The 18,354-nt window shown below is 35.0% G+C and overlaps 1 protein-coding gene across 1 annotated transcript in view; it reads right to left on the bottom strand.

Annotated features, from left to right (window-relative positions):
- Positions 1 to 17,700, bottom strand: part of LOC124361169 (innexin inx1) — a 29,557-nt gene extending 11,857 nt beyond the window's left edge. Inside the window, exons 1-2 of the mRNA XM_046815209.1 lie at positions 17,115 to 17,700; positions 13,169 to 13,684 (exon numbers count right to left, since the gene is read on the bottom strand). Of these exons, the coding sequence (XP_046671165.1) occupies positions 13,169 to 13,684; positions 17,115 to 17,636 (1,038 nt within the window). The 5' untranslated portion in view covers positions 17,637 to 17,700. The remainder of the gene's footprint in view (positions 1 to 13,168; positions 13,685 to 17,114) is intronic.
- Positions 17,701 to 18,354: the final 654 nt, after the last annotated feature.

The raw sequence follows: 18,354 nt of genomic DNA on the forward strand, positions 1-18,354 counted from the left end.
TGAGTATAGTGTAGATCATAAACTCAAGAAAAGGAAAAATCAGAAACTTATCTTTTTTTCTATAGCAAAATGGTTTTCTCTATAGCACAATCGGTTTACATTCTTAGTATTCTTAGTAATCATATTGGTAAGTTGGTATCCTTGTGACAATAATCTGTATGAACCACGTTCGTTTGGTAGATCACAAGATAACATATGGCGTTCAATGAGTATGTAGCTCTGCCACGATGCCTAGCTGTCTTATTCTAATGTGTACATGTCAGGATGCCGTGTTACGTAACACTTCCTGGATGGTAATATCCATTAAAATGCACAATTAGCCTTGAGTTTTTTCCACATACTTGAGTACAGTGTTACAACATTGCAGGACTAATTCCTTAACACTTTTTGAGAGGTGTGTTTACATTTTTACAACTTGTAATTAAGACATTGAAATTTCTGCGTTGAACAGCCAGCAGTAATATTTAGTTTATTTATCACTCTGGGAAACTAAAGGGCCATTAAATGATAACAAATTGCCGTAAAACAACCCCGTTAAATAAAATATCTCACAAAATTAAGTTTAATATTTAAAAATGCCTTATGGAATAAATGTAATATTAGCGTTACTTAATTTTTTAAATATTCGGAAAGAAAGGAATATTTAAGGTACAAATGGGAAAGGAATGATAGGAAAGGTGCAAGTAGACAAAGATTGCTTATCTCGATACCAGCTTAAGCGATATACGAGTATTTGCGATCTCCGCTTAAAAAGACTTGAATCATATATACTCTCGTAACCCATTAAATGTTCTTAACTCTGTCACAATAATTGCTATGATTAAGTAATTTATACTTCTAAACGACTTAGCAACAAAAATATACGTGTGTTGGCGCAATTTTACTTTAAACTTAAAACCACAAAGTTAACCATCATTAATACATCGCTAGAGGAAATAGATTATTTTCGCTTCAAGAAGGCTCTGGGCCAAAACCATGTGATTTGTTGCTGATGGGTCGAAAGTTGGATATCTAAACAGTGTATAACTGTTAGGAATATATGCGGTTTTATCATTCAATGTTTCAGAAGCCGTCAGATTTATGAATATAAGGTAGTCAAAAGTACTACTTTGGTTCTGCAGCACATTCCACAGTCTGAGAGAGACGATGTAGAGTCCAGATGCAAACAACAGAAAGATCTTGGCGGCCAGAACCTCAACACCGAATTCCAGAGGAGGACAAACAACATCAAGAACGAGTCTGCCGAGGCAGTGTGGTGGCCAACAAATATAGTCAAACGCTTCGCAATTACAAATTAAAAACGAATTCCTATTCCATTGTCTATGGTCACACCGTCGAGTGCCATCTCCCAGCTCTGCTCTCATTTTTATAATTCCCGTCGTATGAATAACCACAGTTTCATTTGAAAGGTTAACAATGGAATCACACACATTCAGACAACGCAAAACACTCTGGACTGGTGCAAACACGCAATCTACTGTATTCCTTAATAATTACTGGGACAAAAGTCCTTATCTAGTTTTCATAAGAGTACTTTGCAAATATAAAACAAGTTCTAATTTATAGGCACAGAATTATGGGTTATTTTTACTGTTACAAATATTATTAGAACGTATCCAAACTCTTTCTAATTTATTAAATACAAATACTGTTTATTCAGAACAAAAAACAAAAAATTATTAAACTCCACCGTATAAATATAAAACCCACACACGTGAAAAGAAAAACTCAAGTGTTCGGTAGTGGATTTATAATATCTGTAAAACTAGACATCTGCCATAACGATAAGACCAAATATAAAGGGAGTATATGTTTGAAATTTATCATTGTATTTATGTGGTAAAACTCTACAATGCTGTGTGCTGCTAGAGATTTCTTCTACTACCGGCAACAGCAACAGCAACAGCATTTACACCTGGTAGTAGAGCGAGCATCCTTTTACATGACATTTCACTCAGTGGAATGATTGTAGATGAAAGAGATGACGTGTGCAGGAAATGCTTACGAAAGTTACATTGATACATGCATTGGATGACGAAGAAGCTGAGATATGCAGCAGTCACAGCCAACGAATGATCACGAGCTAGAATGACGAGTAGCTAGGATGACGTCTGACATTCCTGATCGCAGCAAGAGTATACCCAGGAATGATCTATATAGGATGCTGATTGAGAAATCGAACGTATTTATGTGTAGTAATCATCTCCTTCCTCGTTATGCAACCAAATAAGGAGCTCCTAAAGTAGAGGCTGCTGATGTTAAAGGTATTTATGTATATGGTGGTGTACAACTTAAGCCTGGGTAGTGATGGGGGCCGGGAAGATTCCCAAAAATTGGAAATTCATGAAAATTTGTAATTTTAGATGTTTTAACAGTTAAAGAACCTGAAAACTAGGTTAACTACGTGAATTCATACATTTTAATCCAAGAATTATCATTCCATGCATTAATTTCTCGTATAGACAATATCCAGGGAATTTATAGAACTAAAAGGATTTCGATTGCCATTATTAAAAGCTCAAGCATTTAAAATTCAAGCACGTTTTAAGAAGTAATTTTATCTTGGAACTCATGTTCTAATTCATAGATCTAAAATATTTTAAAACTACCTATTTTTATAAATTCCCTGTTTCTTTATGTTTTTCAGCTTTCCCTGGGAGTATTTCCTCGATTTTAAATTCCCAGGAATTTTACATCTCTAGGGCTGGGTGCAAACAATGGAGCGAAAGGTTTCCGGGTAGTCCAGATATTTTAGCAAGCCAAATGGAACAGTTTTCGTCTCATATCGTGAGGTAACCGGACTAACCCGTCAACTGTCACCATATTGAGAATTTTGGATTCAGAACCGTTCTTAGGTATTATTCATGGAAATAATTGGGGATTTCTCTTCGCCTTTGACTCCCCGAGACTAAGGAGGATCCTGCGCATTTATTTAGTCACTGAAGTGGACAATGCAGGAACGTGGGCTCGGCAGTGAAATCCCAAAAGACTCATTCGATCATTCGGCGCTGCCAATAATTGAATTATTATTATTGCTAATTCCAGGAAACTACAACTAATCGTGAACTGATAGCTGACGTAGCGAAACGCGATCAATAATGTAAGCACGGAAATAATAACAACTGCTTTTCTTGTGCCACAATGATAATAATAATTATTCGTGTTAACACTAAAACACCAATAAACCTACATACATAGCAATCATTCAATCATTCATTGTATCCTGTGATGGAATTAAAGTAACCCGACCCCTTTGCACTCAACATCTATTATTATGTACAGTTTGAGTTCTGCACCATGGTTCGAAAACTGTGATAGCGTTTAAATCACTTTACTCAGTTTACGGTAGAGTGATCCAGAAATTAATTTATATAAATAAATATGTATAATATTTATATCAGCATAACCGGGATGACGTTTTACTAGGTATACTCTTAACTGGCTTATAGTAGTAGTGATTAATTGAAGTAATGTACCGATACACGATAAAGTACACAATAGAAAGCGTGTTGGCAGATACAACCAGTTTATCTAGAAGCAGCTGATAACGTTATCTGTTGTGAAAACTGATTGTTAACGACCCCGAAGCAGAGCTAAACTGAGCTGTGTGTTATTAGAGAAACATTAAATCATCAATAATCTTTGAAAACTATACATTTAGACTGATCCGCAAATGTAGCTGCGCTTGCTATGCATCTTTGATACACCATTCCAAAATTTGTACTAGGCACATCGCCGCTGAGGTCAAAATGCGTTATACATCCAGAAATGTTTCAGTTTAAACATACACAACAACAATTATAATTCATAATTAATTAAGGGCAAAGGATGACGACCTTGGAATACTAGCCCAATGTTTACACAACAGGAACTACAAAGTTCGCAGTGAATGACGATTACAGTAGCAAAATAAATATCGTGGCATGTTAATCTCACGCAGAGACATCCTATACCATTAACAATGGTCGAGTTTGGATTACATTACAGACTACTAATGATCGTTCCGTAACTACGAAAGGATTAGGTTTAATTTAATAATGGGCACTTTGGTAATATCCGGAGGCCATCATATCCCTATCTACTATGTGTTGGTAGGCGATATAAGTTTCTGTAGGTTACCATAAATATGTTACTAGTAGTGCCGAAGTTAAAGTTAACCTTTACGAGCGCTCAAGTGATCCGGGCTGGAATTTAGGTACCATCTCGAGGGTGGTTTGCTTTTCCGCCAAAAGTGCGGGATAGGCGTCGCGAAGCCCGCACCGACAGCCATGTCATTTCCCCCTAAGATCACGTGCCAGATCGAACTTGATCTGACGTAGGAAAAGTTGGACGATCTGGGACGTGATATGAGGTCGGGAAAGTACCGATCAGAAATGCCCCTGGCCATTATCGGTGCGGACTTCAGTGGTACCGTACGGTGCCACCCCACACTTCCGGCGAAGAAAGCAAACCATCCCTCGAGATAGACCTAAATTAAGGCTCAAATTCACGTTAACTTTTTGTATTTATAATACGTACTATGTGTTTACCTACTAATACAGCCTAATAACAGATAATAACAAATTACCCAACATTATTAGGTTACCACAAATATACTAACGTAGTTAATACTAGTTAAACCAGTACTCCGGAAGTTTTACAATTTCCGAAATTGAGACATACCGATGAACAATGTCCCCGAACTCTTCTCAATTCGCTGGGATTCAAAGACTCATGAGAGCTGTATGCAAGAGAGATACTGACGCACTGCCTTCTTTATTGGGTGCAATTACAACTAAACGAATTAGCCACATACCGTACTCTAATTCTCTTAATATTGAAAAGCTAACTCACGATATTAGTGTAGAGAGCTGTCTGCACTAGTGTAAACCGATACCGCCCCACAAAGTCGTCAAGTAAACAAATTAGATAGGTTTATTGACAAACAAATTCTCGACATAAAAACCTAAACGGACGAGCAGAGTCGGAGCACGACCGGTAACAACCGGCAAAAACCGGTTCACCTTGTCCCACACTCGTCCCGCCGGCGCATTTCGTATTCATACACATTTCCCATCAACATCATACATTGTAACGTGCTTTCACTTTTACTACCATAACAGTTTGTTTGCTACTTTGATAATATAAAGAGACCACTCTGTCTCTATCTACTACTCGTCATTACACGATATAAGTAGGTACATGCGTACGTATTATAAATATAAAAATTTGAAGTTAACTTTCGCGAGCGCTCACGTGATCTGAGTTTGAATTTGAGTACTAACTCGAGGGATGTTTTTCTTCTTTCTTCTCCAGAAGTGCTGGGCACCCAAGCCCCGGTTTACGGCCAGGGGCATTTCCGATCGGTACTTTCCCGATGTCAGATCACGTTGGACAATCTGGCACGTGATATCAAGTCCGAAAAGTACCGATCGGAAAAGCCCCTGGCCAGAAACGGGGACTTCGGTACCCCGCATTTCTGGCGAAGAAAGTAAAGCATCCCTCGAGATAGTACCCAAATCCAACCTCAGATCACGTGAGCGCTCGTAAAGGTTAACTTGAACTTTGGTACTACTAGAAACATATTTATGATGACCTAACCTAAATCTACTTATATCACTTGATAACAACTAGTAGATATGGATAGAACGGTCACCGAATAATACCAAAGTACACAATTGCTCTATGACATGTTAGATTTTCACGAATTGATTCCTGCATTAGTAAAATTATAGATTATCACTAAACGTGTGAAGGTGTTCTTGACTTCTGAAAGATCTTAACCTGGCCTCATGCTTCTCAAGTGTCTTAGTTATAAGAATGCCCAAAGCTCAGCCTGAATAAATGTCCATACATGTTATGTAAAAAAGTAAATAAATAAATCGATAAAACTATTTTGACAAAAAAATTTAAAAGGCCGGTCTCAAAGACTGAGAATGATGATGCTAACTAATAATAATATTATAATAATACATGAGGATACTTGAGGATTTCGGAAATAGCCAATTTTATACGTTAGTTACACAAAACTACCAATAAGTTTGAGGATAGATCCGAAACCCATAATTTTCTTCAGCTGGTGCTAAAGTATGACACGTCTTGACACCTGATTTTAGTTAGATGACACAAGTTTTTCAATACATGAATAAAATAAGATTCTGACCCCCGAACAGTGTTCTTTTGTATGCTATAACTACAGCTATGGAAATGTCAGAAATGCTGTAATAATTTAAAATCATTCATCATCAATAACAAACTTTAAACAAGGAATACATTGTTGTTATTTAAAAAAGGAGACTAATTACCTCCTCTTGTTCACTTTATTTTTATTTAAATTAATTTCAATCCATTCATTTATTTCACTAACGGTAGCGAGTTTTTCCATCCAAACCTTCATAATTCGTGTTATAATTAAGATTAGTTCATAAAATATAAACCCTGTGATCTATATACCCTGTTTCTCAAATAAAAGGATTTTTAAATTCCCGACTACTATCATAATCTATCTACCACGTAAAATGTGTGTCATGTTGTCAAAATTTATCTGGTTCCGGAGGAACTTCTAAAGCAGTGATCTGCACTCCAAGCCGCATAGCGTGGAGAACAGAGAAAGCGTCCAGCGCCCAGCACCTACAGTCGCGCTCTAGCTGGAGCCTGAAACTGGTTCTGAGCCTCTAGCCTCCCTCGCCCCAAGTCTCTCTTGTAGACAAATTAAACTGCCCGGGGGTAATTAAAACTGGGCTGGCCGTGGCAGGAGGCAGGGACTGTAACTCAGCCCGCCTGACAGCCAAATTGCCGCCCGCCGTTAATTTACCCTAGGATCTGCAGTTTTGGAAAAAGTGGGATTCCGAGCCAAACCACCTCCAACACCCCGTCTCGGATTCTTGCTTTTATTGCGCCCGCGATGCCATGTCAGGTCCAGGTCCGGAGTAAATTGCTTTCGATTGCTTCTACTCCAGAGATGTTACTGTTGGTTCCTTTTCATACAAAGGTGGACGACCTATCTATGATTGCAGGAACCATAAAGTAAACTTCTAATTTTGAATCAATATTTCATGTGGTTGTTTTTAATGGGCGGTGAACAATGATCCTGAACCACCACTGTTAAAACCTTTCAAAACATAAAAGTTTGCAAGGCACGTCTCACTTCAAGTTGAAATACCATATTGAATAACACGAAATATAACTAACTGATGCATCAGGTATTATGAACTTAAGCACTTCAATTTAGAGATTTTCATAGATTTTTCACCCTGACAGTAATTTACAAGATGCCCAGCAGGATGATCTCATAACTCAAAGACCTTAATTCCAGTCATGTTACATACCTCATGCAAGAGTTCGGAATTTAAACGTATTCTTGACATAATGTAAGCTCTGCAAAACATCAAAATACAATTTGAGAATCTCAAAACAGTTCAGACCGTCTAGGTAGCACTACATTTTTCTGACATGATTATTGCAACAAAATAGTAAAAGGTATCTAGCAAATGTGATCTGATGAAATTGAAACAGTTTAATGCAAAAGATATTATTTTCTTTAGGTGTTTAAATTCTTCCCAATGGGGTTCAAAATAATGTATGAAAAACAAACCTACCTATATTTTAATAAGTTTTAAGGAGGGGTCCCTCACTACCTACAGATCTAGTGATATGGAATATCCCTATCCCCCAATTGGGGGGGGGGGTCTGGAAAGTTTCCCCCGGAAATGAAAAAATCCACATCTTAAAACATAATATAGTTCAACAAATATATTTGGAAAGTACTGGGGAACAGCTCATGACTCCTATAACCCTTTTGTAATTACAAAAAGTCAAAAATACATTTTATGATTGAAAATAATAAATATCCTTCTATACAGTTGAATGATTACCAAATTATTATATTTTATAGCAAGTAGGGTGGAGTGTGAGGTAATAGTTATGGTGTGAGATTGATTAATATTATAAGGAATGAAATTTCCAAAACTATCAATTTTCTATTTCCATCCCTGTAATAATTTAAATTTACCTAAGAGTCAATAGGAAACACCAGAAAACAAAACACAAAAATTCAAAAGCAAGTATCATTCAATATTTCTGTTGTAGCTTTAGTTTATTCTATGCACTGTGAATACACTGTTTGTATTTAGACATAAAACATTTCTTGGAAATGTTACGATAGACAGCAATAAGTTTGGGTGAATGATGTTAATATTTAAAATTTTTGACATAAATAATAAAATTGTACTGTAAATAGTACGTTAAATTCCAAACAGTAAGTTTTTTCTGCTTTCCTTATGAAAATTACCGTACATCTCTTGAAATGTAATAAAATTAGTACAAGAACAATACGGTACATATATTCCAGATATTTCAAAACTGTAGAGTTTGTAAGAAATTTATTTGGTAGAAAAAACTAAAGATTTATGAGAATATATTAAAGTACGAACAGATCAGTATGAATCTTTGCAAAAAATCTTATTTTCAGACAAAAGATACATAAGACAAGTTTGAATTATCAATTTTATGAATTCCCTTGAGACAAGATTAATGCACGCTAAGCTTCCGATCAGCATGGGAGACTTTTTGAACATTCCGGCCTGGAGAACGATTCCCAATAGACCGATGTATACCATATAAAATTTCATGGCAATTTCAACCCTTAAATTTAAATTTATGTAATTTGAAATCATATATAAAAATAGACACACAAAATTAAAAATCTGCTTAGATCATCAACAGGTGGGAAAGACTACTCTAAATGCTCAGCCAATTAAACTTCATAGCCCTTTAAATATTTAAATATATGAATATCTTCCAAGGGCACACAATCAAGAGATTTATTGTAACATTTCCTTATGTACCCAGTGGACATAAACCAAATTCACTTGCATCTGCCAAACCGTACAAGTTAACACAAACAGTAACCAGTAACAAACATCCATTGATTTTCAGGTAATAGAAGCTATTTCCTTTGTGTCAAAGGCACTATCCTTCTAAATACATTCAAACAATCATATGGTATGAGATTTTATTATGAAAAGTAGTAAATTACAAATAGGCTGTAGATCCGTTTTCCAGTTTTGAGCAACATTTCTAATTTCAAAACAATTGATTTTAGCGAAATTAGTTCTTCATCAGTATGTGTGTACATAACAAATTAAAAAGCCTTTTACCGTTAAGCTTGGAATCACATTTTGGCATCACCAATAATGGTGGGAGAGGCTTCGTTGAATGTTCAACCAAACAATTTTGTAACAAGTAACAAAGTGTGATTTTGCCACTTTTGGAAAACAAGCAGAGGCAGTCACTACTTGACTTGAAGTAATGGTGTTCAGAGGCAAGTGCAAAATATTAAAAAAGCAAGGAGGCATTTAAGGATAAATTGATAATTATTCTGAAATATTTTCATAACAGGATTACATTACTCTTGCTTTAACGGGCAAATATAGTATACTGTGTTACCTATTTGAGCATGACAAGGCATTTTGCAGAAACTTTTTTTGAAAAAATCCAATAATACATACAAATTTTGTTGCAATAATACATACAAATGTAAACGCCCAATAACCATTTAACAATATTAGATTGGCTCTTACTCTAGTTAGGTTGACAGAGAGAAATCAATGTAAAACCTGTCAAGTAAAGAGACAAGAATAAATTATTATAACAAATATGTAATATTTAAGATAAATATCATTCAATGAAGATCATTCATAAAGAGTAGGCCTACTTGCTCTGGTGAGACTTGATTTCAATGGTCCGTATTTATTGAAATTAAATTCATTAAGCTGTTAGCATTTATTAATTCAATCTTATTCATAACTGTCACAATAAGAAAATTTTCTCATTTATATAAACAATTACTTTAACAGCAAAAGATTTTTTCGTGCACGCAATAATCAAGATGACAAGAGCGTTTTATACATCACGCAAACGTACTGTAAATTAGTGGTTATGAATCTATTGGTATCATTAAATTTTTTGTGATATCAATTCATTACAAACTGCATTACTAACATGTTTATGATTACTTAAATACAACAGATAGTTAACAAAATTATAAGAACTAGCAGCTACCCATGGCTTCGCATGCAATTTTGTGGGTTTTGCACATGTATAAGCACTTCTGGTTCAAGTGATTTATATTTCCGACGCTAATGTTAAGTTTACCTTGTTCCTAAGTTCAAGAAAATATGTTAAAAAGTATAATTTATAGTCACTGTAATGTACTTCAATGTTAGTATTTTTTGTTCCACTGCTGATCTTGCCTCTTGTCTGATCAAGACAATATATATCTATACACAGCTTTGAAAACACTACTTTTGTCGGAAGACAACTAGTTTAGGTTTGATAACTATCTTTAAATGTAAAATAAAGATTAGACTATATTGTTTCATATCTGCATTGCAAGCAGTTATCCGCTCCTTTGCACGCAATACAGAAGGCGTTGCACGTGTATGGCTCGCATGAATTATATTTCCGATGCCAATGTTGAGTTTGCCTTGTTGCCATGATCAAGAAAATACATCAAAAAGCAAATGTTTATAGCCATTCTAATTAACTTTGTTAGATAGTAACATTGTCTTTTAGATTTAATACTTAATATCTGATAAAAATGTACAGCTAAAAGTACATTATGACACTACGGGTTTGTTTATTTATAAACTGAGAAATAATGTTAATATTTTAGAACATTTAGAGCTGGAATAAGTACATTAGTTCAAAAGCACAGTCCAGCGAGCGAACTTCCATCTAGCATAGTTCAACTAAGCATTGCCAACTGCTTCAAAGGGAGTCTTCGGAATCAAATTCTCACAATCTTATGTTTTACATTTTTTAAGATAGATACTTACCTAACCGCTGAAATCTAAAACAGCGTTAAAAATATAAACAAATTGATAATAATAAACAATGTTTATGCAGAACAGTTGATTACATTAATTAACGACCTCTTATAATTCATATTACACAAATTCAGAGACCAAGGTGGGATTTTGTCGCTATTTTCGACAGTGGGGCATAGTCGGGAGGGATTTTCTAAATAGGCTTATATTTATCCCAGGGACCCTAAGAATGTCCATGTCAAATTTCAGTGTAATCGGTAAAATAGTTTATGTGTGAAAGCAAAACAAACTGTCAATTTTGCATTTTTAATATTATTAGGACCTAAATACAACAAATAGTTAACACGATTATACACAATTCTTGCCGCTAACACGAAGTGCGTAATTTAAAATAATAATTTTTATAAGGCCTTTGCCTAATTCCGTCTGAAAAAAGGTAACATTTTCGGTGCGGCTCTACACTGAGTGGACTTGAGTACTCTTAATGGTCAGCACACCCTGAGGTTATCTGCTGTAGTTAATGTGTTAACCATATGATATAATAACTCCTTACTAATATACACATGTAATTGTATCGATAACCACAATTGTATGTCATGAAAAATGTAACTTAAATGACGCATAATTTTTGTTACTTTCCTGAGAAATTGTGTTTTCGCGAATTACAGAAACGATCTTAAGAAGCATTCAGCTGTTACCTTTGATTCCGAATATCTTAAGAAGCTTTTAGCTGTTATCCTTTGATTCCGAATATCTTAAGAAGCTTTTAGCTGTTATCCTTTGCTTCCAAATTAGAAGCAATGTACAGGATCTATTTCACTAACTGTTGATTTATCACAATGTCTCAGTACATAAAATACTTAAAAATTACAAGAGAATTGGTCCGATTATAAGCATAACCTGTAACTTGTAGCATCAAGAAAATTATGGATACCACAAAATGACAAGAAATTACAGTTTCGGCTGACATTTCCTTCAATACCGATGTGTGTAAACTGCGTAAGATGTACCACTGTCATGATACAAATGATGTATGAATGTGTCAACAGAACTGACAACTTCATGCAGCTATATATCAGAGTAAGATAAAAGAGAAAAAAAGCAATGTTAATTGTATTATCTGATCTGCACCTTGTTATTTGTCATTATCTGTCAATCTGTTAGTTGGCAGTTGTCCATAGTTTAGTTGACACCTCAGACAGACAATGCCAATTGATGCTACTTAAATGGAAATCATGCACTGTCACTGTATTACAAACATCAGTCTGCTTTCATATAAGTATAAATAACAATACTCGCAGGTTGTCGAAAAAGCTTAAATTCTAATATTTAATACAATCATTGATGATGCTTGATAATTTTGCTATCTTATATGCGTTTTAAAGTGTGGTATTGAATTATTTAGGTCTCCTTGATGTTGCAAGATGTGGGTAACAGCACATCAATTCTTCCTCAGGTACTGAGCTAAATCGTGCGTAGACCCCTGTAGACAGGGCAAGAACTGGAGGAAAGTAGATGTTTCAAGTACGTACTATAGCTGTCTAACTTACTTTTCCTGTCCACCAAAGACATGTTTGCAGTAAATAGAAGATCTTGATGAAAGATCTTGATGTTTATTGCTGTCAATTACTATTGTACAGGTGTATGTTAACAAGTGCAGTATAACAACTTTTGTAGCATGTTACTGTTACACTAATTAATTGTTAGATGTTTTTTTTCAAAAGCATGTTTTATAGAGAATTTTAAAATGTTAAAGAATATTACGCTATTTTAAAAAATTTGGCAAAAGTCCATATCCTTCAAATGTTTGTTTTAGAACAATTTTAGACCAAATGGTATTTAGGCAAACACTAATTATATTTCACAGAATAAAATTATTGTTATAGTCTGTACTACATTTATTTCAAGGATTAAAGTAGATTTATCGAATATATCGTAAAATACAACAACTTATTTACTAAATTATTCATAGTAGACTAAAATATCTCAAAATTTGTTGCACGCTTCTTTTCCTCATATAATTGTGTAATATTCATCAAATATTCTTTATTTTATTGTGTTCATTTATTACTGTTTTAAATCGTATACATACGTTACTCAACCTTTATTATTGTACAATCCAATAAGTTCCAGGCTATAAAAATAATAAAATGCTTATGTTTAGAGAATATGTGGAATGACTGTATGCAAACAAAATAAACTGGTGTTAATTTTTTAAATTTCAAAGATAGTCTAATCAAATATTTTCTATTAGGGAAATTTATTTTTCTCTTCTGAACTTAAACAACCACTTAACAATTATTGTAACAGTAATTAGTAACTATCGGTGTTAGTGCTGCCAGATGAGTTATTTTAGTTACCTTGACATGTCTCAGGAGATAGTCAATGAGTGCTTTCTTCTTTTTGCACTTTTCCTCTTCATGGCACATCCCGATGTTGAGGCCCATGATGATAGATCTGAGCAGTCCTCCTTCCCAGGCATCCCACAGGTATTTCGGAGTGTAGCACAGAATGGCTTGAAAGAACAGGACAAAACAGACCCATTGGTAATAGGTGTAGTATTTCTTGGCGTCATCGTCTCCAAAGTCGTTAGCAACTCCTGGATGAGCGACCTCAACCCCGACTTGTCGCTTGAAGGCGTCAGGCATGGTAAAGGTGGAGGTGATCCAACAGTATGTATTGATGGGATGGGTCGGCAGGCCGTTGACAATACATTGGATAGGGGTGCCCACGAACTGGGTAGCGGTGATCACCAGGGAACATCCCAACAACAGTACCGTCGTGAATGTGTTATGCAGACGAAACACCGCGGTGTCTGTCGTGATATCCTGCCACTTCAGGTAGTCCTTTAATCCTCCTAATAACTTCAACATATTTGTTCAGGTTGCTGCAGACTGTTTGGTTATTGTAAACAACCCCAACGTTCAAAATGGCCGCGCTTTTTTCACTCACTCGTTCACGGAATCACAATATCTTCAGATCAGATTTCATAGCTTCCGCAGGTTCGTATCACCACTAACAGGTTATGTTTTCAAAACTCGCAACACGATAACTAAAACACGCCTAGTTTCGTATGCCACGTTGGACGTATGCCCGAAGCACTCGCTCTACGCTTCCCCTTGCTCACTGCTCGCGTACTACAATTGATACTATCCCCACCACTCCCACTGTCGACCGCTCCCTGCCCCTCGCTCCCCTCTCCCACCAGTCTCCACGCGCTACTCTCAAACGAGGCTCCAAGTACCGTTGTTCTGCTCTCCAGTTCAGCTCTCCCCCCTCCCATAGATAGCTCTCCCGCGAACTCTGTACTTTTGTATTAATTTTGGTAGTGAACTGCAAAATAAAATAAATTAAGTCACGTAAACGGCTTTAAGGTAAATCACGTTTTGTGTCATCAACTATTTGTATTATGGGATATTTTCATTTCCTCGTTTACATGTAATGCTCGTAATAAAGCTTCAGGTAGCACCTGGCTTGAAATTTTAAATTTACATTCAATCAGAGAAAACTTTGGATTTGAAAATTGTATATTTCAAACACCTACCACAATAAAGTAGAAATAATTAAGATATGTCCCAAAAATACGGAAATGATCTAGTATGTCTTAAGTAAATTTGGTTGGATCTAAACAAGAGACACTAAACACCCTCAAGCTACATTATATTATGAAAATGTATTTTTCCTTACTACACGAAATAATATTGCATAGTTTTGTGAAACTTGAAAGGAATTATCAATTATTTACAAAAAATTATTTTAATCGTTCTAATCACAAGAAGACACCATTTATTGAAGGATGAGGTGTTCTTATTGGAATACACTACTTTCAATTAATTTATTAAAGGAAAGTCACAGTTATCCAATAATTTTATTTTTAAATTGTTGATTCACACCTGACGATGGCATCTTTGATGTTGAAAGCCCTCGTGTATAAAAATGAAATTATTGGATAATTATGACTTTTCTTTCATCAAATAATAGAAAATAGGCACCATTTAGTTTGCCGATGAACGGCCAGAAAGAGCGGGTTGTTATAAAATCAATAACGAAGGCAATGCTTCCTTCCTTTATATCATACCGACATCGTAGGATCAAAATATGCTTATTTATATTTTGATCAACTAAGCCAGAAGTAAATATTTCGTCGTAAACTTGTATTAATTTTGTAGCCACATATTAGCAGCAAACGTAAGTTCGTGGTTAAGTCAATATGGTTTATATTTGGAATGATTAAGTTTAGGAATGATCATGACCAATGCCAGAACTCAACAGTTACGCAGATGGTCTGAATTCTCCTAATGACTTAAAAACTATTTTACTGTATTTTACTATTTTAACTAACTCAACTATTTTAACTAAATCAATTCAGTGTATTTTGCACGTTCGCTACTACAGGTACAGTGGAGCAGCCTCTGACTTGTCGCTTAACATTAGATACGGCGTTGCTCGGTAAGCGAAGTGTTTCTTTTATTGCAAACTTTGGAAGCATTTTGTTTGCAATCAAAACAAAAATTATGATTAGAGTAGAATAACCTACCTAATTCAGAATTATGCTTAATGGGTACACAATCGCACGTTATCCCTTTGTAGCTTCTGTATGAAGTTATAAGTTTTAATATAATTCATTTATCAACGGAAAACTTAAAATTAAGTCTATGTAATGTTTAGCAAATGCAAACAAAGGCGCATTTTCATATGATTCTTCTAGATGTATCGACATGAATTTAGTACGACACCAATTACAACTGCCGTATTATTTTCTATCACCTACTGAATAAATTATGATAGTATCCAAAATACTTAAAGACTCGAAACCCACTTCGCAGCAATTTATCACATTTTAAGTCATATAATTAAGATTATATTGGTTTGACTTGAATTGTGAAAATTTGGTTCAAGGTTTTAGCCAAGGACGGAGGAAAGTCAAACAGGACAGTTAAATGGATTCCTAAAGCTATAGTTAGCCAATGTAAAAAAGTTTCTCAAAAAAGTCCTCCACACTAAAATATTGTATGAATTTCTAAAAAAACATTTCCAAACATATAAATAACAGTAATCTTAGAAAACAAATTATCTAAGTCTGAGAATTTGTTATGAAAAGCGTTAAAACAATTTTAAACTGTATTAAAAACTCAGTAGATTTTAGGGTTTGGGAAACTCCCTAGAGTGTAGTTTTAAAATTCCAGTTTTTTTACACATCGCATCATAATCCCGCTTCACCTCAATATCATTTTAGATAGATTTTGTATACAAAATGAGCATATTGCAATCGCCCTTAAGAAACATTTTTGCATAACTTTACCGAACAAGACACCCAGAGCCCAAAACCACCCCCTGTTGAAAAATTAAATGTTATGCAAGAGACATTTACTTTTGTGATGTGCCAAGAAGATTTTGTTATCGAAAGGCCTCCTAAAATTATTTAACAGTAAAACATTAAAACATTTTAATGTTTTACAATATTCGTTAACTTATTGTGATTATTCACTATAGTGATTTAATTAAGAAAAGCCAACATAAGGCCAACCTTCAACATTATAAACAACAGGTTATATGAACAACCAATGATAACACCTTATTGTTTTTCCTATAGCCTACACATCTCAAAGGAGTAAATTTTAGTTTGCCCATTCCAAATTATGAGCAACTAAGAAGAGCAACTGTTATAAACTTGAAAAAGTAAAAACTTTAATTTAAACTATTCAATTTCGACTGCTTTATCTCACGTTAAATGGGGTTGGGATGGAGTATAATAAGAGGCCACTACCAAAATAGAATCATATTTATGATTATTTAAACTGTAGAAACAAAAATTTTGACACGAATTACGTTATAGATAGACTACGTTAAATTATAATATAATTTAGCTGTTTTAAATCTAAAATATTAATAATTTTATTGATGAATAAAAAATTATCTACGTTATGTGTATCTCTATAAAATGTAACAAAACAATACAATTTAACATTTAGTTACTTTTTACTGTTTTTAAGGATAAATGTGTGTGACAGCTAGTGACACAACATATATACTAGCGGCCATTACTCAAGTACCATACAAGTGATTATACTACTTTGAATTAATTTGGAACAATATTGTTATTTAATACATTAAAAAGAGCTGATAAACATTAATTGTAATTCAAATGTTTTTGTATTCGATAGTTTAAGTATTTCTAATTGATAATTTAGTACCCTGATACGATTGCAGTGGTGGCCTCTTACTATACTGCAGCCTCGAATTGCGGAAAGAAACTTAAGAGGTCCAGAAATTAAGGCTTATTATTAGAGTTTAGTGACTAACTACCTTGTAATGCTTCAATAAATAGTCGATTAATGCTTTCTTCTTTTTGGCCAATTCTTCGTTATGGAGTATGGCGATCTTCAGGCCTGCGGTGGCAGACTTCATGAGTCCTCCTTCTAGGATGTCCCAGATGTACTTCGGGGTGTAGCACATGACGGCCTGGAAGAACAGGGCGAAGCAGACCCACTGGTAGTAGGTGTAATACTTCTTGGCGCCTTCGTCCCCGAAGTCGTTAGCGACCCCCGGGTGGGCGACCTCCACGCCGACTCGACGATTGAAGTCGTCCGGCATGGTGAAGGTGGAGGTGATCCAACAGTAGGTGTTGATCGCGCGGTTCCACTTCTTCAGAGCGTTATCCACGAGACACTGTATGGGGCTGCCCACGAACTGGTTGGCTGTGATCACCAGGGAACACCCCAGCAGCAGGACCGTGGTGAAGGTGTGGTGAAGTCGAAACACCACGTTGTCCGTCTCCACCTCCTGCCTCTTCAGGTAGCCTTTCAACTCTCCCAGTAACTTCAACATGACTTCAAACCTCTAATAGGCTGATATAGTACTAAACAAACCTATTATATTCAGTACGGTCACAATTTTCCTCAAAGAAGGTCACAGTAATAATACAACACGACTTTTGTATCTGCTGTGATATTTTGTGTTTATTAAACACATGTTTTACTCTCTATTGAAACATATGTTTTACCCTCTGTTAAAACTTGTCAACAGAGTAACGTAACATAGAGTATAAAATAAAAAGTGGAAATTCAATGTTAAAAGTTGGTGACAATATTTGATTTCAACACACTCTTGCGTTGTAGTGCCCTCACTATCTCACCGGAAACGGAATGTTCTAGTTTCCGGTTTATATCAGTGGCGCCAATCTCAAATTCTATAACACGATATTGATCCTACAAACTTGTTTACTTACTTTGATGTGCAGATATTTTAACCTAAATTAGATATCGTATTATAATTGTGTTAAAAATTTGTAATTGTTCATATTATAGTTACGAAACTAAGTTAATCCTATAATTTCAAACGTTGGGGTCTTCAACTCTATGCATTTCCCTACTCTGATGTAATAAGTTGTTTAAACTCTATATCAATTGTAATTTCATAACTACGTAGTTTAATGACTCAATAATATGACAAAGAAACTACTAACTAAAGTGGTGGAATAATATAATTTAAATTGCACACAAAAACATTGAAAATTTAACATTAGTCACTATTTATTAAAATCCAA

Source organism: Homalodisca vitripennis, chromosome 4 (assembly GCF_021130785.1).
Source record: "Homalodisca vitripennis isolate AUS2020 chromosome 4, UT_GWSS_2.1, whole genome shotgun sequence".
Classification (NCBI taxonomy): domain Eukaryota; kingdom Metazoa; phylum Arthropoda; class Insecta; order Hemiptera; family Cicadellidae; genus Homalodisca; species Homalodisca vitripennis.